Source organism: Cavia porcellus, unplaced genomic scaffold (genome assembly GCF_034190915.1).
Source record: "Cavia porcellus strain 051 isolate PalLab524CR breed Dunkin Hartley unplaced genomic scaffold, mCavPor4.1 scaffold_25, whole genome shotgun sequence".
Taxonomy (NCBI): domain Eukaryota; kingdom Metazoa; phylum Chordata; class Mammalia; order Rodentia; family Caviidae; genus Cavia; species Cavia porcellus.
Window position 1 is genome coordinate 44492268 of NW_026947508.1, and position 22319 is coordinate 44514586.

A 22319-nucleotide genomic window follows, 5' to 3' on the forward strand; every position below is an offset into this window, starting at 1 on the left:
TACCAACCTTGCATGATTGTTTCAGGAAGTAGATGATGGAAATAAAGTATACTGGCACTCAAAAAATGATGACTTTTGTTACACTAGTCTGTCTTTATACTTCTTGACATGAAAGTCTTTTCAGAGCCCGGCATTCCTTGTTACACCAGATCTAGTTTGACTTGCACAAGGAACCTGGGAAAGGGAAATGGTATACTCAGATTATATCTCTTCAGCGTAGTTTTATTGAAAGTCTGCTATGTGCCAGACATTGGTCATAGCAAGATTAATAAGGCCCACATGTCCCTGCCCTTAAGAAACTTGAGTCAATTGAGAAGTATGCTCAGCAAGCTCATTGAATGCCTTGTGTGGGCCCAAACCCTTCCCTTGTGGCCATCTTCATGCCACATGGTAAATGGAAATAGCATCTACTTAGAAATCCAGAATGTAGCTTATGGAAATAACCAAAGACTGGCTCAAAATAATTTAAATACTTCAGATATTCAGAATAAGGAAGGCTAGGTCCTGTGTATTGTTGGTAGAGAACAGGCACACTCAGAATTTCAAATTCGTAAATAATTGTTGACTTTCTGTTAGAGGTATAGGTAGATCCCCTATACACACCTGAAGAAGATTCAGTTAGATTCGATAGATCTCCTGTACATACCTGAAGACAGATTCGATTAGTTATTAGATTGGTGGCGCAGTTGGATATCAACAATCAGTGGCCTCATGAAAATGATAGCTATAAGGTTTGTGGGAGTCATTCCTCCTCAAGATTAGATACTCATATTGTTCCCTTTTTGGAATGCCCTGACTGTTGTCTTTGACTGCTCCTTGCCTGGCTATCTCATCAATATTCTCAAAATAGCCTCAGTGAAAGCATCACATCCTCCAGAAAGTCTCTGTCCTCTGTCACAACACCAAACCATACTCTCTTTGTTAGTACAAGGATCCTTTCTGGCTAGACCATAAACTCACCACTTTTACCTCAGTTCCTAAACACTAGTCTGTCTTTACACTCCTTGACACTGCAGTCTGTTCCAAGCCCAGGATTCTCTGTTACACCAGATCCAGTTTGACTTGAACAACCTACCTGGCAAATAAAAATGGGATACTCAGGTTATATATTGGAACTAAATAAGCAGGTGGGGCACTTTGAGAGAGTGCTAGAAACCCTAGACTTTCTCAGAGTCTCATCACACTGTGCTATTTCAGGATAGATGTTTAGCATACAAATGCACATATATTCAGGAAACTGGGGCACAGAAGAAAGTACATTGGCTCTGGAGTCAGGTGGGCCTGACTACTGTTCTTCAGCCAGATAACCCTGAGTGAGTTCATCTTCTTCTAGACCTTAGTTTGCCCCTCTCTAATGCAAAGGATAGAAACACCAGCTTCCGAGGGTTATAAACATTTGTATAATGATATACAGGAAATGCTTCTCTCATAGTAGGCGCTTAATAAATATTCCCTGTTATGTTTGTTTTCTTGGTGAGAAATCAGAATAAACTGAAACTGTGAACATTAAATCTAATATAAATAGAACTTCTGAAGCTTAGCATTTGAGAGGATCTTACGAGTACACCTTATCAGCTGCTCCAACATCTGACAAAAGGTCAGTCTGGCTTCTGTTTGTATGTTTCTAATTATGAGGCCTGAACACCTCACGAGGCAGCCCCCTTATAAAATCACTATTAGAAAGTTCTTCCTTTTACCACAGCAAACATTTTCTCCCTCACTTCTTTCTTCAGCTTGATCTTCATCCTCCCCTTTGAATCACCACATCAGTCTACTCATGACAGCCTTTCAAATACTTGAAGGGGCTTTGAGCACCTCTAGAGCTTTCTCTCTGACCAAGCAAATGCTCATGGGTGTTTTAGTTGTGACTTATCTGGTTCCCTATCTCTTGCTACCTGCCTCTAGACACAAATGAGGCTCTGGTAAAAAGATTGTCCTGCTCTTCCTGTCCCCTTTTAAGTATGTGGGATTACAGAGAGTGATTAAGAAGATGCAAATAGATAATATTAAGTTAATCATTCACCCAACAGCATTTACTTAGTACTCAATAATGTCATCAACATTTTTCAAGTAGTGAGGCACAGAGACAAATATGAAGTCATCTTGGGTTACAGGCACTTCACTTATGCACATCTCCATCATGCAGTGTTCGTGCCTCAAGGCCTTTGTGCATGAATCTGCCACTACCTGGATGCCTTTTCCAAAGTGGGGGTGGTTTTCTTACCTCGTCTCCCTCAGATCTTTGCTTTTGTGTCATCCCAGCAGTGAGACCTTTTCTGACTACCCTGTCAGAAGTTTGAAACCCTAATCTGCCTGCCTTTCCCTTGTCTTCACTTTATTTTGTCCCTAGAATGCACCAACATCTGACAAACTTTGGTTTGGTGTGGGTTGATTTTGGTTTTTTATCTTTTTGAGACAAGGTTTCACTATGCAATTCAGGCTGGCCATGAACTCACTTTGTAGCCTAGGTTGACCTCAAACTCACAGGGATTTCCTGCCTTGACATCCTGAGTGCTGGTATCACAGGCATGCCCAACCACACCCAGCTCAGCATCTGACAAACTTTATTCATTTTATTTATGTATTTCTTGTCTGTCTCTTCTGTACCTTCAATCAAAGTATAAATTCAGTGATGGCAAAAACTAAATATGTTTTGTTCTCTTCTTTATTCCAAGTGATTGGAACTGTGCCTGACTCATAACAGATGCCCAATAAATATCTCTGGGATAAATGTATTGCTTGGAACCCAGTGTGATGGTACATTCTTGTAATCCCAGCACTCAGGAAGCTGAGGCAGAAGGATCCCTATCAGTGAGTTTGAAGTCAATCTGAGCTATATAGTAAGACCATATCTCAAAAAAAATTAATTATAATAATTTAATTTTGGATTCAGCTCTCCGATTGGAATTTTATGCTTTTGATAGGGGAATCTTATCAAAAATTACTGTTTTGTCAAAGCTTAGCTCAAATGTTCCTCCATGAAGCTTGCCCTCCTCTGGTGAGTCACACTCAATCTCCACCTCTCCTCTACAAACCACCTCTTATATATAGCTTTGAAAGAAAATTCTTGCCTGGTATGGTGATGCATGCCTATAATCCGAATATTCTGAAAGACTGAAGCAGGAGGATCATTAGTTAAAACCCAGCTTGAGTGACTTAGCCTAGCTTGGGTGACACTCCTCAAAATAAAAATTAATATAAAGGATTGGGATTGTAGCCTATTTCAGCGGTCCTGGGTTCCCCAAGACCACAAAGAGAGAGGGAGGGAGGGAGGGAGGGAGGGAGAGAGAGAGAGAGAGAGAGAGAGAGAGAGAGAGAGAGGTAATTCCTCTGCTATGCAGTAAGTCTATGATTTATGAAGGAGTTCTATTCTGGGAGAATGTTCTGTAAGTCAGATTTGTTCATAAGTCTAACAAAGTGAGCCTTACACACCTTTGACACAAATAGACAATATTGCTTCAAGTTTCCTAGCAATCCCTTTAACATAATAAGCCTCCAGAAGGCATAAACAATTTCATTGTCATTTTAGGGTCCATACATAAAGTCTAGCATGTAGCAGGTGCCAGATATACCTGAAATTTGTGTACTTATTTGTGTGCGCATATGATGTGTTCCAACGTAAAAGAAAAGCATCTAAGCCTTCTCTACCTTTAGGGAGGTTTGGGCTTCATTCAGGAGAAAATATGCACATAGACAATAGTGTAAGGCAGTATCTAACATGGTATGAGGAAAAGAAGAAAAGGATCTGTTATATGCCAGCACTTTTCATACATTACTATGCTTCATACTCCCAGTAAGCCTTTGAAAAAGGTAGCATTATTGCCACTTTGTACATAAAAATGCTAAAGCAGAAAGACACAGAATGTAAAACTGGCTGACAAAAAATAGCATGTATGAAGTAATCTTGAGAACTTTCCCATAAGACCTTCCTTTCCCCCTGTTACTAAGAGTTGAGTGTATAGTTTTCCCAGAAACAAAGACCAGGGTCACACAGCTATAAGCACAAGAACCGAGATTCAGACCTCCATCTGATCTACTCTAAATCACCAGTGCATCTCAGTCTTGTGATTTGAATCACTTGAGAATCAAGTTAAAGTGAAGATTCTGATTGAGTAATTCTAGGATAGGACTTTCATATTTGCATTTCTCCAAATCTCTTGGTGATGTCAGTGATATTGGTACAGGGGGGACAGCTGAAGTAGCAGACTTTAAATAGTACCTAGTTTGAGACAGTTGTGTAAACCACTATCAGTGCCATCATCATCATCATCATCATCATCATCATCATCATCACCATCAATCCTCTGAGTAGTTGGATGTAGTACCACTGGGTTTTCAGGACAAAAACCAAGATTAAGACTGACCAAAACTGTGAAACCCCAAGAGAGGGGGTGAGAGGAACAAAGTCACAGGTACTCCAGAACTTCCATGTGTCCTCAGTTAGTCTTAGAGCCCTCAGTGCAGGGTCAGGGTGTCCCTTTTGTACTTACCCAGGGCAAGACACTGCTGAGCACTTATCCCAAGGCTGGGCGTTGTGGAGAGAAAACTTAAGCTATCACAGAGATCTGGATTCACTCAACTGCTAGCCCTGGAGTCTACTTGCTACTTAACTATTTCTTAAACCTTGCTTTCTTGTATCTGCACAATGGGCTCGGCAAAACCCTTTCCACACAGGATTAAACTAGGTAACATGAGTAAGCCACTTTGCACAGTGCCTGGCACAAAGTGGCACTGAATAAATGATGGCTGCTATTAGTCTTCATTTTATTCTAATCCTCACAGTGATCCTTTGATCATGAGGATTAAGGAATTATCTCTATTTTCCCAGACAAGGGAACACTGATGAAGCTTAAATGACTTAGCTAAAGTTATACAGCAAGTGTGGTTTTGAAACACACACACACACACACACACACACACATTTATATATGCAGTAACAACCACAGATCTCTGACCCTCTTTTGACGTGATCAGATATATCCAGAGCAGCTTAATGGCATCTCAGAACTGGCAGTGAAGACATCCTAGGATTTGGAGCTGGCTGCAGTTAAGCTGGTGTGGGAATTAGCACCAAGCAGATGATCTTGAGGTGACTGGGAATTTTATCATGTGCTTTGAGAGCAGTATTTCAGCCTGAGCTAAGGGTTCTAACAGCCACAAAAATTCCTTACTCAACTCAGAAGTTTTCATCAGCAGCAACCACGCATCTGGCTACCTCCTCAGGGACTTTGCAGATGAGAGGAGAAACTGTTAGGGTTCTGGAAAATGATGCTTTTTAGAGAGAAAAAGAGCAAAATGTGCAGTTGGCAGTCCAGAAATGCTGAGGTTCCTTCAGGCCAGCTGCTTCTGTGATTGGCCATGAGGATGACAGCATCAAAGAAGAGAAATCTCCAGGACTGTAAGTGCAAAGAAAAACCACTTCTACCCAAAATCCTGGGAAAAAAGTTAGAATTCACTATGATCAGTACACTTTGTGGAGATCAAATATAATAAAAGTGAAACAAACTAAAGATAATTTACTTTTTCTTAGATGATTCAAAAACCTTGAAAGTATTTCTGAGCCTCAAAATTGTTAATAACATTTTAGTTCAAGTGAGATAACTATGATTATAGTAAATGTACAAAAATAATTCAATGACTGTAATGTTGATAATCTGAAAGATCTAGACAAGGAGATAAACAAATTATGGCCCAATGGCCAAATTAGGGTTATTGCTTGTTTTTTCTATTACATTGTCTCTAGCTGCTACACAGTGAGCAAAACTGTCTTGACACGGACCATGGAATCCACCAAACTTAAACTATTTTTGCTGTCTTACCCTATACATTAAAAAAAAACATGGCCCACTGTTCATCTAGAACAAGAGTCACCTCTGTGATGTTGGGCATATTACAGTTTTCTCTCAGCTTATTTTCTCCATCTGTAATAATGATTTTTCTCTTTTCATAAGGGATTGTTCTAAGAATCAGTGCGGTAGAATGGATGAGAAACCACTTTGCGAATTCAAAATCACTGTGAAATTTGGGCAGGGGTGATTTTTGTTGTTCTGCTGATCTGTTCTGGGGGAAAAATTCATCCAGGACATTGTGTTTTGTTTTCCAGTGCCTGGTGTCAGTGTTGTTGTGTTCTGTCTTCTCTCACAAATGCAAAATGAATCCCCCATGTCCTCCCTTTTTGCCCCTTTTCCCTTCAAATGTACAAAACATTCTGGTCATGTACTTCCAGAAATAAAAGATTAGTACAAATGCCTACAATGATTCTGTACTTCTTAAGCATTTCTGAGTACCTACTATGTGCAAGGATGAACACTTTTGTAAGGTAGGTCTTGTGAAGTATTTGGTTTCTTAGGGGAAAAGTTAAATATGAAAATTATTTTTAACAGAATAATAATGTTGCTATCTTATAGTAGGAGAACAAATTATGGTTTGTGTGTGCACACACATGCCTAGCTTTATAAAAACAGAAATATTTAGGTTCATATTTGAAAACACCTTGTTAGCTATTTGTAGTGGCACATACTTGTAACCCCAGCACTCTGAAAGGCCGAGGCAAAAGGATAGCACAGTTAAGCCTAGCCTGAAAAGTTTAGCAATGTAGTGAGACTCTTTCTCACAATTTTAAAAAGGGGAGGGGATGTAGCTCAATACAAAGGCCCTGAATTCAATCCCAAGTACCGCCATACTGTTCGAAATACTGAAATACTTTAAAATATAACACTATGGACAACAATTTTCTCTTAGAAACTACACTCTGAATTATAAATTCTCATGAATATGTCTCCTGCCTGGTACATGCTAAGTGGAGTTACCTTATCTATGCCAGCTGGAGAAGATTATTAAGGACTGATCATATGTAAGAGTTATAGGCCATGTGGACATCAAGGAGCCAGATACTCACTATAGCCTCTAAATTTTGGAGATGGTCTTCAATTCATCTTATTTTTTCAACAAAAATAATTCAATTAGTCAATGAGTATAATTTCATTTTTTATTTGTTCACCTTGCAACAAAATAAACATAAATTGAAAACAAAATTTAATTTTCTGTTCTTAAAGCACTGTTGAATACCTGTATGACTTTTGTTTCTATTGATAAAGGAGATAAAGGAGAAAGACATAGTTATTTGAAAAAGATAATAATAAAAAGATAAAAACAATAATAAAAAGACTATTAACTCTAAGCTCCAGACTAGGCCCTCTGGACCCAGCCTACTCAGTGACTCTTTGTTCCTCATGGAAAAAGTGTTGGGGTTCTTTATTAATGTTTTTCATCTGTAGTTTTCCATGTAAATTTAAATACAGAACTGCAGATCCAAAACCCACCACCAATATATAGCCACCAAAATTAAAACATAAATTTTTTCCACATTTTACTCTCCCCTTTTATTAAAACAGTTCCTAAAGAAATGAGACTTGGGTGTTTATGTTTTCTGCCTAGAGATTTAATCTTCTGCAAGGCATTTTAAAAAAGAAAACTAGATCCATAGACTATTTTTAATAGACATAGCAGGATTCCTCCTATAATGGTGAGAAGCAAGTGAAGAGAACCTGCTTGTGAACTGGGGCTAACCACAGGCGTTTCATTGTGCTGCCAGGGAATGTTATATCTTTCAGTTCATAGGCAACTTTTTTATCCTCTTGTTCAGTGCAGTGTTCTGTTTTAGAGTTTGCAGTTCACTACTTTATATGAAGAAAAATCTTTCTGCTTAACTCTTACTTTCTGAAATGATATTCATCTGGATTTCCATTTTTCTCAAAGCACCTTCATTCTTGATGTCAAATTCTGTCTTCCTAAACCTAGGGCAGATAAGATGACAACACAGTGCTAATTACAGTGGAGCACAGGTATGGTGGATTTGGGACCCATTAGGCAGGTGGGTTGATGTATCTTGCTGAGCAAAAGTCCTTTGGAATCTCCCAGATCTGAGCCTAAGTGTGTCTTCTTTCCATCATATGCAAAGATCTAAAAAAGACATAGAATGTAGAAACTATGCCCATTATGTTTACTTCAGATTTCCATCAATATATGAATAATCTTAGAGGAATAGTATATTAGGAATAGGAACCTTTGGTAAGCATGACATTTTTCCACATAAATTCCATCACTATGACTAATAGTAAATTTTTCATCATGACTTAGGTTAATGTTTGCAGTTAAATAATGCGTGTTTTGTTTATCTCTTTTGTATTCTATTTTGATTTTACACAAATTGGACTGGAAAATAGGCCATCCAACCGGTTTCTTATAACTTATACATAAAGTTTATTATTGACCTAATTGCTTTTAAAATTCCTTTTAAAAGCAGCTCAACTTGGTGTATGACTGCTTTTAAAAATTGATTATGAGACTATTTTAGTACAACATTTTTTTTACACTTTTTTTTTTCTTTTTATCGGTACCGGGATCGAACTCACGACCGCCTGCTTGCAAGGCAGGTGCTTATGCCACTGAGCTAAATCCCCAGCCGTAATACAACAATTTTTAAGGTTTCATATATATATATATATATATATATATATATATATATACACACATATATATATGTAAGGTAAATATAATCAAGAAATTTGCATGGTGAAAATAGATTTAATTAGGTGAATTTAGTTAGACTTGATGAAGTAGTGCCAAATTTAGGATAAATGATATTTTTAAACCAATAAAATTAGTCTCTTGTATTTCTATATTTGTAAAATGAAGTTTCTCAAAACATGTAGTAAGGTCTTATAACCCATCTCTCTCTCTCTCTCTCACTCTCTCCTCTCTCCTCTCTCTTTCTCTGTCTCTCTGTCTCTGTCTCTCTGTCTCTGTCTCTGTTTGTCTCTCTTTCTCTCTGTCACACACACACACACACACACACACACACACACACACACCACTCACATACTACACTTACACAGTAAAATAGAAAGAGAAAGCTTTTACCAAGCCCAACACTCATCTGCCCTGTCCAGTTACTAATTTTGGTTGGTGAAGGGCACATCTGGCAAAGTTTGCCCTTGTCTTCACTGTTCCAGCCCTGCTTTTCCAAAATATAAAGGTATACACTACCGTGTTGAAGGTGCTATCAATTTTGAATTTTCCATTTGAGTTTCCTCATGATTTTTTTTTTTTGCTTCCTTCCTATGAAGGATAACAAAGTCACCCATTTTTTGATCCAGAACCCAACTTGTTTTCCCAGGTTCCCTCCTACAATCAACACAAACACAGACATTTACCAGGAAAACAGAAGCTGTTGGAAATATTTTTTGGCTGCTGAAATGGGCTCCTGTCACCAGGACATGGCAGGCTTTTTCCTGTATTGTCTCCCAGTCCTGGCCCCAGTACTCCAAAGAGAAGTTTATGTAATCTGTCTTTCCTGACATGTGAGGTCCTGTCATTTTCCTCCCCTTCAGCTCCGCTGCCGCCCACAAATCAATAACATTGCCTGGGAAGTTCAAGCTGGTTTTGCAGCCACCACAAGCTCTGTGTTTCTTAAAGGGTATGTCAGAAAATGTAAAGTTTCCTAATGATATTTCTGGCTGATGACACATGGTAGAGCTGATGGACTATTTATAATCAGTGGCACGATCGCAAGCACGTTATTTTTATTTCACTAAGGGGGGAGCCCTGTCACTTGCTACGTCTCTTTGCAGACTAGTTGATGCTATCCCCACCTCATGTAGCTAAATCCTCTTTGCAGAATGTGTTCACACACTCCCCTTTGTTAGGAGCTCCGGTAGAAAGAAACCCCCGCCCTTTTTTGTTTTAATTGTTCTTTGGCTCAGTGGATGAGGAAGGCAAAGAATGATTTGTAGAAACTGCTTTAAATTCTGGCTATGCCTGCATCCTTCACTATAAATGTCTCCAGTTTTGCTGCTCAGATTCTGCTACATCCCTCTGACTGTGGGTGTGACTGACATGACCAAGGCAATAGACAGCTACCGCGTCCAGCACTTGGCCCAGTTTTACAGTATCAAGCACAGAAGAGCTGCCATTAGTAATGTACCTACTATTTTGTAGGCAATGTTCTTGGTAGGACTTTTATATACAATATTTTACTAATTCAAACCTGTCTGAGGTAAGTGCAGTTGTCTCAAGTAAGAACTGGGAAACAGAAGATTAAATAGCTTCTCTACAAAGGCTCACAACTGATGGAGAATGCACCAGGACTCCAGTTTGAGTCTCTTTTAATAAACTATATCTGCTCTTTTCCTACTACCCTGTCCTGACTTTTCCTGGTTATATGGACACTTGTATATTTTGGGTGTAGATATGCAAGGACACTTCTTAGCTTGGGGAGATCCTGCGAATTTGAAGACTAATCCTCTCAAGCTGATATGTAAAGGTGTAAAGGAATCATATACCAGAAGAAGGTTTTGACCTATTGCATTGGGAAGTATTGCCTCTGTAAAGATACTGAGCTCGCTCTCTCTCTCTCTCTCTCTTTCTCTCTCTCTTTCTTTCTCTCTTTCTCTGTCTCTCTCTCTCTTTTTAATGTTTCCACAGGACAGAGTTTAGGGTATGGATTTGTTAACTATATTGATCCAAAGGATGCAGAGAAAGCCATCAACACTTTAAATGGACTCAGACTCCAGACCAAAACCATAAAGGTAAGAGGTGACACACTAGCTCCTGATTCAGGAGGCCCTGGTTAAATTAATTCTGTATCTAAGAAATCAAAGCTATGCAGGAGCCACAAGTGATATTCTCTGTTTATTCAAAGAGCATTTATTGTCCACTCTACTAAGTGCAGGATTTGGGCCAATAAAAAAGCAAAAGCTGAGTAGAAGGAAGGTACCAGAAACTGTTGGACCTCCAATCCAGAAGGCAGATAAGGTGTCTGGGATTCAATACCCCACCAAAAGGGCCTGCTGACAGAGTCTACAAAGATGCCAAGAGCAAACCAAGGGGCAGCTGAGTCAGAAAAACTGTTCCAGGTATGAATGATATGGCCTAAATTTGGACAGGAAGTAATGAGAAGGTAAGGATGGGTGGTAGGAGAGGCTAAGTCAAACATATGTACTAAGCTGAGTAACTTGGCTTTACCTAAATAAGGTTAGGACACTCCTAACCAAGAGTTGGAAAGAGAAAGTTAGTTAAAAATTAGCACACTAGGGCCAGAGATATAGCTCAATGGCACAAGCATCTGCCAGGCAAGCGCAATGTTGTCACTTCGATCCCTGGTGCTAACAACAATGACAACAACAAAAACAAATAGCACACTAGTATAGTAGAGGCAGGTACTATAAAGTCAACAAGAACTAGTAAAACAACAGAAATGATAATATTCTAGGAATCAGAAAATATTCAGGCAGGTAGGTAATACCCCAGAAGTGCTTATTTCAAATCAGAAAAGAAAACTAATTCAGAGCCTGCTTCTGTAGCAAGTGAAGGTTTGTCAGTTCAGACTTCATTTGTGGGATCCTTCAGGAGATACGGCTTTCTTCAGGGACTCCCTCTGGGCAGCTGGTCACTGGTGCTCTCCTACTTGGAGCCTGATGCTTCTTGGCCTCCCTTACCCTTCTACCCCCATCTCCAGGCAGCGTCCTGTTTAGGGGCAGCTGCCAGCCAGTTAATGAGTCCCATCCTTCATAGCCTGTTAAACTGCAGGGAAGTGTCTCTTGGGCGCTCTTATCCTCATGACAGCAGGTCTGACGCAAAGTAGGACAAAAGAGAAACCTCTCCCAGAATGGAAATCTATAGATGGCACCAGCTCTCAGCATCTGAAAGCACAAAACCAGAGCTTTTTAGTCCAACAAAGCTACTTTTCCAGCATCTAGACTGACAGGAGAGACTCGACCGGTCTAAGATAATCTTAGCTGGGAGGTAATTGAAACAAAAACAAAAACAAAACAAAACCTTTCTCTTTCTGGAATATATTATGTGATTATCTTTCTTTTTCTTTTTAAGGAGATTTACTTCTGCAATTGAGTATGGTTTATTTCTAAAGATGATTACTTTCTCTCTTCTGCTACAATCCATGCTATATAAAAGACCCCAAAATGGGCCTGATTCAGGCTACCTCGATGTAGGCTTAGAATCAGTTCCTATGAGTTCTCTATGGGGAAGATAGACAAGAATTGTTTAATTGTGAGATAGTTACCTGAGAGGCAGGAGGATTAATTTCTTACAGAAGAAAAAACATACCTTTTCTTCATGCTTTTAAGTAAGAAAAAAATGGTCACATCACCTCTTTGTTAAGGTCATTCTAGGTTGAAAGCTATACTTGTGGGGTTGATTGATTTTCTGTGCTACCCAGCTCAGTATTAGAATGGTGGATGTTTATTCTGATGGACACTCTGACCTTGAACTGAGAAGGGTACTTTTCTTTCCTGTACAGTTTTCTTGAAACCCAAACTCTTCTCCAAGGGCTTGCGGTAAAAGTATCAGATATCAATTCTCCCCTTCTATAAGTTGTCCATAAGGTCCCAGAGTTTTCTCAAAGAATGAGTGGACCTGGTTTTTCTGCTCTCAGAACTCCTGGCCCAACATACTGTGTAATTCTTGAAGTAGATCTTAACATCAAGCAACATTATTTTCTTTCCGTGAAGAGTCAGCCTGCCTCTTTCCCTTATCTTCTGAATCCCTTTTTCCACCCTCCCACCCATCCTGGGTTCCCCTTGCATTAAAATGCTGCCAACACATTTGCACTCAGCAGAAATGTGGGTTTCTGAAGCACTGAAGGATTCAAAATGCATGATGCCATGGCTGAATCAATAATTTCCATTCTCTACTATGAATGAAAATTTAATGTGCAAACCTAGGGATTTCAGCCCTTTCATTAAAGCAGTTTATTTGCCATATTAAGAATTAAGTTTGAGTGATAGGTTCCTTTATTAACTTTTCTTTCCTTTCTGAAGGGACACAGTGTTTAAGGTAAAAATCATATTAAACGGAAGAAAAAGCAAACTCTTTTCATGTGCTGTTAATAGTCTCATCATTTATTAATTTTCTTAAAATTGCTTTTTTGCCTTTCAGGCCACTGTTTACTTCTTTTGCTTCAGTTTGCTTTGATAAGTGACATGATATTTATCTCTTTGCTCTGACTCCCCGTGAAGGAATAGATAACTTACCCATCTGGAAAAAACAAATACCTTCTTTGGAAGCCTGCATTACAGAGATCTCCTGGAACCATATAGTACATGTTTGTGAACTTTGGTCACATTTATCCCTTCTTTCACACTTCCTGAATGCTTCCTACAAAAAGCTGGAAGTTTAATATACAAAATAGGTGCAGGCAAATCAAGAGTTAATTCTAAAGCTATGAAGGTTAATGATTAACAGCCATATTCAGAGATGGTTCTTGAAAGCCCTGAAGGTATGGTGGTGACTGGAGAAAGCTTTGCTAAGTAATGGTGATAATGATTGCTTTCCAGATATTCCAGTTGTTCAGTGGAAACAAATAGTTTCATTTGTTTAAATGTCAAGTTTCTCTATTTTCAGAAACTATTTAAAGCATTATGTAGTAAGACCAAACAGAACTTAATAGTTGACCTTTGGACAGGCAGTTTGCAACTTCTGAACTAAAATTTAAATATGTAAACATCGTTTTGCAAGTTGGTGGTGAATGACTCATTACTGAGCTACTGGTAGAAGGTGTCCACAAATGATGGTGCCCAATCAAGAATAATGTGTTCACCTTTGTTAAAGGGGATGTAAAGTGACTGTGAATACTTAAATCATGTGCAGGGCAAGGCTAGACCTCTGGCAAGAAAGCAGAGAAAGGACACGATGCATAACTGTACCATTAATGAGTGGTTGTGGATGGTGACTTAAGGTCGTTGGTTCTTTGGAATTTAAGCCCTTTATTGGGAGATTCTACCTCTCATCTTGTAAGTCAAGCTCAGGGAAATGAAGCGACTTGCCCAAAGCCACAGCTCTGGCCAGGAGTTGAGGTGGATTTAGAATCCAAAGGGACTGTGACAGATTGTCCCAGGAGAGGAGCTGCTTAATGTGTGAGAATGTGCTTGAGAGGAAATAATCATAGTGCTAATTTATATTGAGTATCTGCACTGCGTGCAGTACTGTCATCTTATTATCATTTAATTTTTGAACTATTCCTAGGCAAAATGCTTCACCCATATAAGCTATATTTCTTTTTAAAAAGAGAGTACTAGTATCTCTTTTATGCTCATCAGGAAACTGAGGCCCAAGAGGTTAAGAGACATATCCAGGATCACAAAACCAGTAAATGAGATTTAGAATTTAAAAAAAAATTTTAAATAGCTCTCTCAGTAGGTCATAAGTTCTAAGAATGTCACACTTGGCTCTTTGCTCAGCAACCCGAGTATTCTGTGAGGGTGTATATTCAGTTCTTCACACACACATGGGTTATAGTCCCTGACAGAGGAAGGAGGATACAAAAAGCAAACAAATGAATTACTTAGTTCCTCCAGGTTCTACAGTAAACAGATTTGTAGTTCAGGGTTTCTGCCATTAATTTAACTTCAAATAATTCCTGATTGGGTCTTTACTTTCAAGGCTGTGTGTTGATTTCTGGAATTTAGGTAAACCAGAGATGGTAATGCACTAGATATTTTCTCATATATGTGTGTCAGGGATCAATGAGATATGGACCATTGGCCTTCCAGAGCAGCCTAGCAAACCACTTGAGTAACTGGGTCATTTATCAGTATTTCAGCCCTGAGCCTAGTAGAAATGATTTTGGGTACAGTTTATTAGCTTTTCTTCTAGTTTCCAGAAACTAGCTCTAAAGGAGCTCAAGAATCTTTTAAGAAAAAGCTCTGGAAAAGCAACAGTGAAATGGCTGTGAATTCTAGAAAAAAGATTCCTGTTACTCTTTGACCCACATACCTGATGCCTGTTCCAGTCCTGACCCTCGGCTGGGTCTGAAAGAGCAGCTTCGGAGTTTACACTGTAATCTCAGCCTCTAGTTCTTGCATGCGCTTCAGTTTTTTGTCATGGTAAGGACAAAGAAAATTAAATGGATGTATAGTACCTTCAAAAGAGGAATATGTTCACTACAGATTTGGTTGCGTTGATGTTCAAGTTACACTGAGAGCCTTCAGTAAAATGTGCCTCAAATGGAATGCGAAGATTTGATATCACTCCTACTGAACCTTGTAGAGTGGTAAGAAGACTTTCTGAGTCTTAACCTAAGTGTGAGAAACAGAACTGGAGCAGTGTTCTGCTAGACCTGCCTCCAGGTCTCCCACCTACGAGGCATACAGACATAGCAACTTTGATGCAGTGCAGTGGGACCGTCAGGGTGATGCAGTGCGAAGGTCCCCATTGGATAAAGAGCTGTGCAGGGTGTGAGAGGAAGAGTGTAGTCAAGGTGAAGTTGCAGGAAGGTTCATCTGTCAGTGACCTGTCATGTAGTGTTTGACGAATGAAACCTGCACTTTGCAGGCAGCTATGGTAGCTTTTGTTACCTTAGACACTGGTTGTCATCAGCTCTATTAGGAGTTTATTCACTCATTTTAAAAGTGAGATATGTTTATTTCTAAATAATTTGAAATACAAAAGAGTCACGTAGTGTTAGCCATTCCCAGTCCAACAGTATTGATGTTTCTGTGTATTTCTTTTTCTCATTGCATTACATGTTTACAAATGATTTTGTGGCTTTTCTTTTTCTACTAACTGCATTAAGTTATTGCTTAAATGACAACAATATGACTTAAAACATTTTCAAAGCACAGCTCTTGTGCAAAGTGGGGAGGGGGGGTGCAACTTCAGGAGTAGATCTAAGAGGTTAATGGGAGGTTAAAGGGCTGCTTCTGCCGTTCCAAGAAAATCCATAAGAGTTGACACTCAGGCGGTAGGGTGGGAGAGAAAGGAAGTCACTTCGTCCTGAGGTAGCAGCCCAGTTCTTGAGGAACAGGACTAGAGAAGGGGAAAGTATGTAAGTAAAAGAAAGCTTTCCAGAAAGAAAAACCTCCCTTCTTCTCAGGGAAGGAGAGTGAGCTTGTTTATTCCCACATCTTCTTGTTAGGATGTTGCTTAACCTTTTCTCCATTTTCACTTTTTCCTTCTAATAGCACTAACAGTGCCTCCAGGGGTTCTCGCCACACTAGAGCTTTGCAAGTTCCAGTTGGTCCCTCCTGCTTCTCTCTCTTGCCAAGGGTCATGGGCAGCTGCACCTCCTCCCTCCCCCTCCTCTCACCATCCACCTGCCTTGCTAAAGGCTTCCATTCCGCTGAGGCATCTTTTCTTTGCACTTGGCATAAGCAATTATTTCTTCTATCACGTCTCTTAAAGCTTCCTGGAGAGTTAGCAGATCATTTTTTGCTGATGGATATCACCTCACCCAGAAATGATAGCCTTCTTCTTTCAGTCTTGTTAATAATAAAAAGGCATTTTCACTCTTCCCCTGTTAGAGATGGAGTCAGAGTGGGTGTGGGAGTGCTTCCCAGCCTGGGAAGCAGGGGTGGCTGGTTCACTGTGTCCTCAAGGAGAGGGTGTGTGGTAAGGCCATTGGAAACCAGAGATATGTTTGCCCAATTGTGCCAGCCACTCTCTCTTCTGTGGGAGATTGTATTGGCTACTCTGTTTCCCAGTGTCCTGTTAACTTCCTTTCAGTGAATAATTTCACATGAATACAGGGATAGGAGCAGAGAGATGGAAATACTGTTCACCTGCTTGTGTAGCCCAGGGAAATTGCTAAGATCCAGCATTTTATATGTCACTTGCAGTTATCCTGCATCTGGACTACAAAACAAAACTGAACAGGTACAGATTGGAAGGACACTTATGCTTTGAGAAGTGCATGGAATGAAGTTTGAGGAACTTCAGCCATCTATAAGCATTTTAAAAAGCCAGCAGTATGATGTGTGCTGCTTTTAAAAAATCAGCCCTTTCTTACCTACATTAAGATAATTTTGACTTCATATCACAGGAACCAATGGTCCTTTCTGATCTTCTTTGGTTAGTCTACTCCTGTGTCTCACTTCCTTTTCTCAGCTCCACATTGTTAAAAAAAAAGCAAAAAAAAAAAAAATTAGCACTAAAGGATGTTCAGAGGCAACTGGCAAAAATGACAAGGCTCTGCACTCCATGGGTGTGTAATGGAATGGTTGCTTTTCCATTCTCATGGAAGAAAATTATGAAGTGACCATGAGGCATTTGTTTAATCCTATACTTCAGGAATCTGGGAAGAAAATATGTGTTGCTACCAGAGTAAAATACTTGTCTTGAGTGGCAATGAGTCATTATCAGAGACATTGAAATGGAAGCATTAAGAATGATATAGAAGGAATTCCTTTCCCAGCATGAATTCTGACCAAATGTACTGTATAGCTCTGAAATGCTGTAACTGTATGTTGTTTCTGTGGTTAGAACTCCTCTGTTCAGTGCAGTAACCACTAGCTACATACAGCTATTTATATTTGAATTGAAATTAATTAAAATTAAAGTTCAGTTTCTAAGTCATAATAGGCATGTTTGAAGTGCTTATTAGCTACATGTAGCTAATGGCTACCATTTTGGTCAGCACAGATACAGAATATTTACTGATCCCAGAAAGTTCTGTAAGACTGTGCTGGCCTAGAACATCAGTGGCCCTGTGAATTAAAGAATTACCTCTGCGTGGTGCCATGCAGCCTCAGGGCAGAATGGTTGGTCTGACAAAGATCAGAGAATGCAACACTCTCTGCTTCCCCTTTTATGTCCAAAAGAGCTCTGAGTTAAGATGGAGAGTCAAGTCATAGCTCTGTCAAAAATTAGTAAGGATGACCTTGGGCAGTTTACCTTACTTCTCTGGATGTATTTCCTCATCTGCAGAATGGTTCCTTCCAGCTTTAATACTCTAGTGAAATATTACAGCATGATCTTTCCAGCTTGTATCTTTCCAGGAAAAATAACAGTGCCAAGAACATGCCTTTATTTTACCATCCAGGTTAGCATAGCACAGGGGGAAAATCCCAGAATTTTATGCCATAACAAGTTTAAAATGTGTGACTTTGGACAAGTACTTGATCTCACTAAACCAAAGTTTTTTATCTGGGAAATGGAACTAATGATATCTCACCTGTAGATAATCATGACTTGTAATGGTTACTCAGGAAATGCTCCCCAGGAGGCTGAGGGATGGAGCTCAATGGTAGAGCATTTGTCTAGCATATACAAGGGCTTGGGTTAAATTGCTGACACAGGAACAGAGAGAAGAGGGATTACTTCTTCCCAGGAAGACAATAAATTGTTTCTCCTAAAGTAAAAATTATGTGAGGGAAGGGGAGGACTTTTTTCCATCCACTTGTTTCAGAGATGCATAAGAGAGTAAAGAATTAATATGCATCATACCAAGACTCAGACAGCATACACAAAAACGTCTATATGATGGAAGTATTATGGAGTAGGCACAATCTTATCAGCCTTTTATAAAGTGGTTCCAAGAGTTGCAGTTTAATGGAGACTGAGTGTGGGGCTCTGTGTCTAGGACAAGCTCTTCCCCTAAAGAGGCCATGAAACCTTTAGTATATCTTTCCCTTCTGGGGATCACTAGTCAGATAGTGGGAACCTCACACCAAGCAAACTCCTTTGATAAGTAATAAATTTTTTAAAAAGGAATTTCAAAGCACATGAATGTATCATGACACATTTTTTTCCTTTAAAATAAATAGTTAGCCCTGTTATGTACCAGGTACTCTTACAATACTCTTGGATACTCTTTCCACTCCCTCACTCCTTCTAGATCCTTCACATCAGGATCAGCTCCTATGAAGGAAGCTAAGATTCACTGCATAAAGTATATTATACATGGCATTTCGATTTGGAGGACAGTTTTGTTTTTTGTTTTTTTTAGGTGTAATGGCTGCGATTTGGAGGACCGTTTTTAAGATCCTCTGTTCCAGTAAGGCTTTGAGACTAGATACCAAAAAGAGTGTGCAGAGATCACTTGGGGTGCTCAGACTAATAGGGGAGATGAGTTGCTAGCACATGGCTATGATGGGAGGTTTCAGCTGCTGCCATGAATGCATGTATCTTCTGTAGTGACCAAGAAGAGATCAGTCATTGCACCGAAGCCTCAAGAAGATGTCTGAGCCTGGGTCAGTGGACAATAGTTCATTGCATCATGATGAACATGCAGCAAGAACAAAGGCATGAAAGTAGAAACCTTTAGCACATATTGAGAAAACTGCAAGCACGTTTTTGTTTAAATGTATGAAGGGATTAGCAAGAGATGAGAGATTGGGTCAGATTCTAGAAAACTTTGAATACCCAAGTAAGGGGCTTTAGGCTTCCATCACAAGGTCTCAATGAAGAGCAAGAAAAAGTGACACAATCATTAGAAACTCATTAGAAATGTTATCAACAAGTTTTGCATTTGATAAAAAAATAGCATGTATCAGATGGCAGATGAAGGGACAGTCTAAAGAATTGGGTTACAAAAGCAGACACCTGTCCTACCTGCCAGTAGCACTACAGCCTTGGGCACAGAGGTAAAAAAAAAAATCCTCACAATCAAAGCTGTTGTTTTCAGAAGCCAGCTGACTTCTCTTCCTGGTCCCAGAGGTAGGACTGGAAGTCCCTAGGAGGGTTTGCACTAGAAACTAAGTCTATTCTCTGCTGTCATTTTTCTGGTCTCTTTGGAATGAATGTTCCCTAGGGATCTGGCACTCTTGAGAGTTTGTATTCATTCAGAGATTGGGGTGTTACAACAGACTGGGAAAAATCCGCCGCCTAACCTTAGAAAATGATTGGTTGTGTGTATCCCCTCTGATAGACTAATAGTCCTACATGTCAGGAATTGTATCCATCTTTGCATCTCCAGTGTATAGCATAACAGCCAGTACTTAGCAGTTTGTGTCAAAGCCATTGTTTACTGACCACATACTGTGTGTGCCAGGCATTGTGCCTAGAAGTTGTACAGGCAAGCAGCTCTTTTATAGAGCTTCTAAACTATATTATTCAAGGGATACAACTTGGAGAGGTTAAGTGACTTATTCCATGGTCAAAAATCTCAAAAGTGGTCAGAATTCACAGCCACACCTCTCCAGCTCTAAAGCCCTTGCTTTTAACCTCTATATCCTTTTCTGTTCAAGAACAGGATATGTTTCAGTTGAAGTAATATAAACAAGAGCTTCTTTGGAGTGACCTGTTTCAAAACACAAGTAACTGATATTCTAAGCAGAATCTGTCAGTGAGACCCACAAGAGGGTGCTAAGGATGGGAAAGGTGCTCCTGGACTGCAGAAGGAAAAACTTTCCAACAATCAATGATATAGTACGCCATGTGAAGTAGTGAGCTTTCTGTCCTGGGCAATGTGTAAGGCAGATAACCAACTGTCTCAAATTCTGCCCTGACCTTTTGAGTGGCTTCAGTCACCAAGTTTCTGTGAAGAAGATTTTAGAGCTAATACTTTCATGGTCTCCAGTATCGTCCCTGGCACCTTTTACTCCTGTTATCACGAACCATGGTGGTATTAGGGAATAGGATAACTCTGGAAAATGGCTAGATGTCATATCATTATAATCCAAAAGACCCCAGTGGGTGATATCACTATGTTTCACATACAAATTTTAAATCCATTGAGAGATAAGGAGCAAGCATATAGAATTCTAAGATCATTTCTATCACTGATTAAGGTGTGGATGAAATTACACAGACACAGGGCTTCCTGATACTGAACTGTATGCTTCAACAAGCTAACACAAGCTGCCATAGGTAATCTGGACTCACAGACCTCTGTAAATAAGACCCTACCTCCATAGAGGTCAAACTTAGAACCTAGGACAGGGCGTGCCTCTGGCTGACATCTGGTGTCCAGAAGGAAGGAAGCCAGCACCTACAGAACTTCATTTGTCTATTTGCTTTATTGAAATCTCCAGTTAGAGTGTTACTGTACCTTCCCTGGAGAAGAGTGGGTGAAGGACTAGAAAAAGTCATAGACTGTTACTCCAGAGCCTCCCCTCACATAGAGGGAAACACCAGAAGTGGGTAAAGAGTGACACCATTTTAGCATCCCTCTATCTTGTACCCCTCTTTAGCTTGCTTATTTCTCTCATCAGACTGTGAGGCTATTAAAACAGAGACACTCGTAATACTCAGCCAACACCTGGCACACAGTAGGTATTCAGGAAGTAGAAGTAAATGAACTCCAATACCAGTGGTTTCCTAAAGGAACATCTTTCCAGGACTGAGAAGACGATGCCCTTTCCTCTCTTTGTATCCTCCTGATAGCACAGAATTGTTTCTTTATCATGTTCTCCATGCCCTTCTTTTCTGTGTATTATGGTGGTTCAAACAAGGGGAACGAAGTGTTGCTGGATGATGCAGGACACATTTTCCTCAGGCTGTGCTGTGCCTCCCACCCTGCACAGGTCAAACTCTGGCTGTGTGCCTTGAGAGAAGAGATAACCCCCAGACCCAGCCCTGCTCTCCTGTTTGTGAACAGCAGTATCCTGCCTTATCTACCTTGTGGGAATCATGGAGAGCAGGTTTGAGAGGTCACTTAGGAAAATGGAGAGCACTTTATGGATGCAAAGCACAGAGCTCTACAGGAATATGTTAGACAAAATTCATGATTTTGAAGTGCTAAAAGATGGCTCAAACTTCACCAGGGTGGCAAAAAAGAACAGTGCCTCTTACAGGTTTTCTCTAGAGGTTTGCTTATTTGGTAAAACTGGAAGGGTTGTCCCAATAGGGGCTGGATGCCCAGGCTGGCCCACAAAAGCCTGTATGACTCATCACACAATGATATTTATTAAGTATCTACCAGGTTCTAAATATGTGCTATATACATCAAATATATTACCTCAATTCTCTACAATAACCATCAAAGGATACCATACAATACCATCTTACCAATAAAGAACTCCAGGCCTGTCAAGATCCAATTACTTGCCCAAGGTCACACAGCTAGTGTTCACTGAAACTTACCAACAGCTGGGGATCATAAATTCACTGCTGTGATGTTGCTTCTGTAGTGTGGAGGGGCACCCACAGGGAGAAGCTGGGGAATTTGAAGGACTAGATCCCTTTGTCAAGATTATCTGTAAAGCCAGCCATTGCCAGCCACCTGCTTTTGAGCCTTACTCCAAAAAAGGAATGTCCTCTTCACTAAGAGAACTTTCTAAGCTTCAGAGCAAGATCCATGCAGGGCTAGAAATTTCAGTCTTGTCTTCACAGGCTCTAGGTAAATGAAATGAGCAGGAGCTTAATGGTCCAAAGCAGGGGAACTCTCCAGGACATGGCTCTAGGTTGGGAGTCCCAAGCTATACGCCACTGTCTCAGAGGAAATAACATGCCAACACTGCTGGATCCTCAGCAAGAGTTCAAAGTCAACAGTTTTTTAGAAATGTTTCAGCCTAACCAAGACCCTGACACTTTTAGTCATTCAGCTATAATTTAATAAATACATGAGGAAAGTTGAAACTTTT

The 22319-nt window shown here is 39.9% G+C and overlaps 1 protein-coding gene across 14 annotated transcripts in view; it reads left to right on the forward strand.

Moving 5' to 3' along the window:
* Elavl4 (ELAV like RNA binding protein 4) overlaps positions 1 to 22319 on the forward strand; it is a 130792-nt gene that overhangs the window by 95914 nt on the left and 12559 nt on the right. For all 14 annotated transcript variants that reach the window (XM_023562048.2, XM_063236482.1, XM_063236481.1 and 11 more), the window contains one exon: positions 10486 to 10589. In XM_023562048.2, the coding sequence (XP_023417816.1) occupies positions 10486 to 10589 (104 nt within the window). The remainder of the gene's footprint in view (positions 1 to 10485; positions 10590 to 22319) is intronic.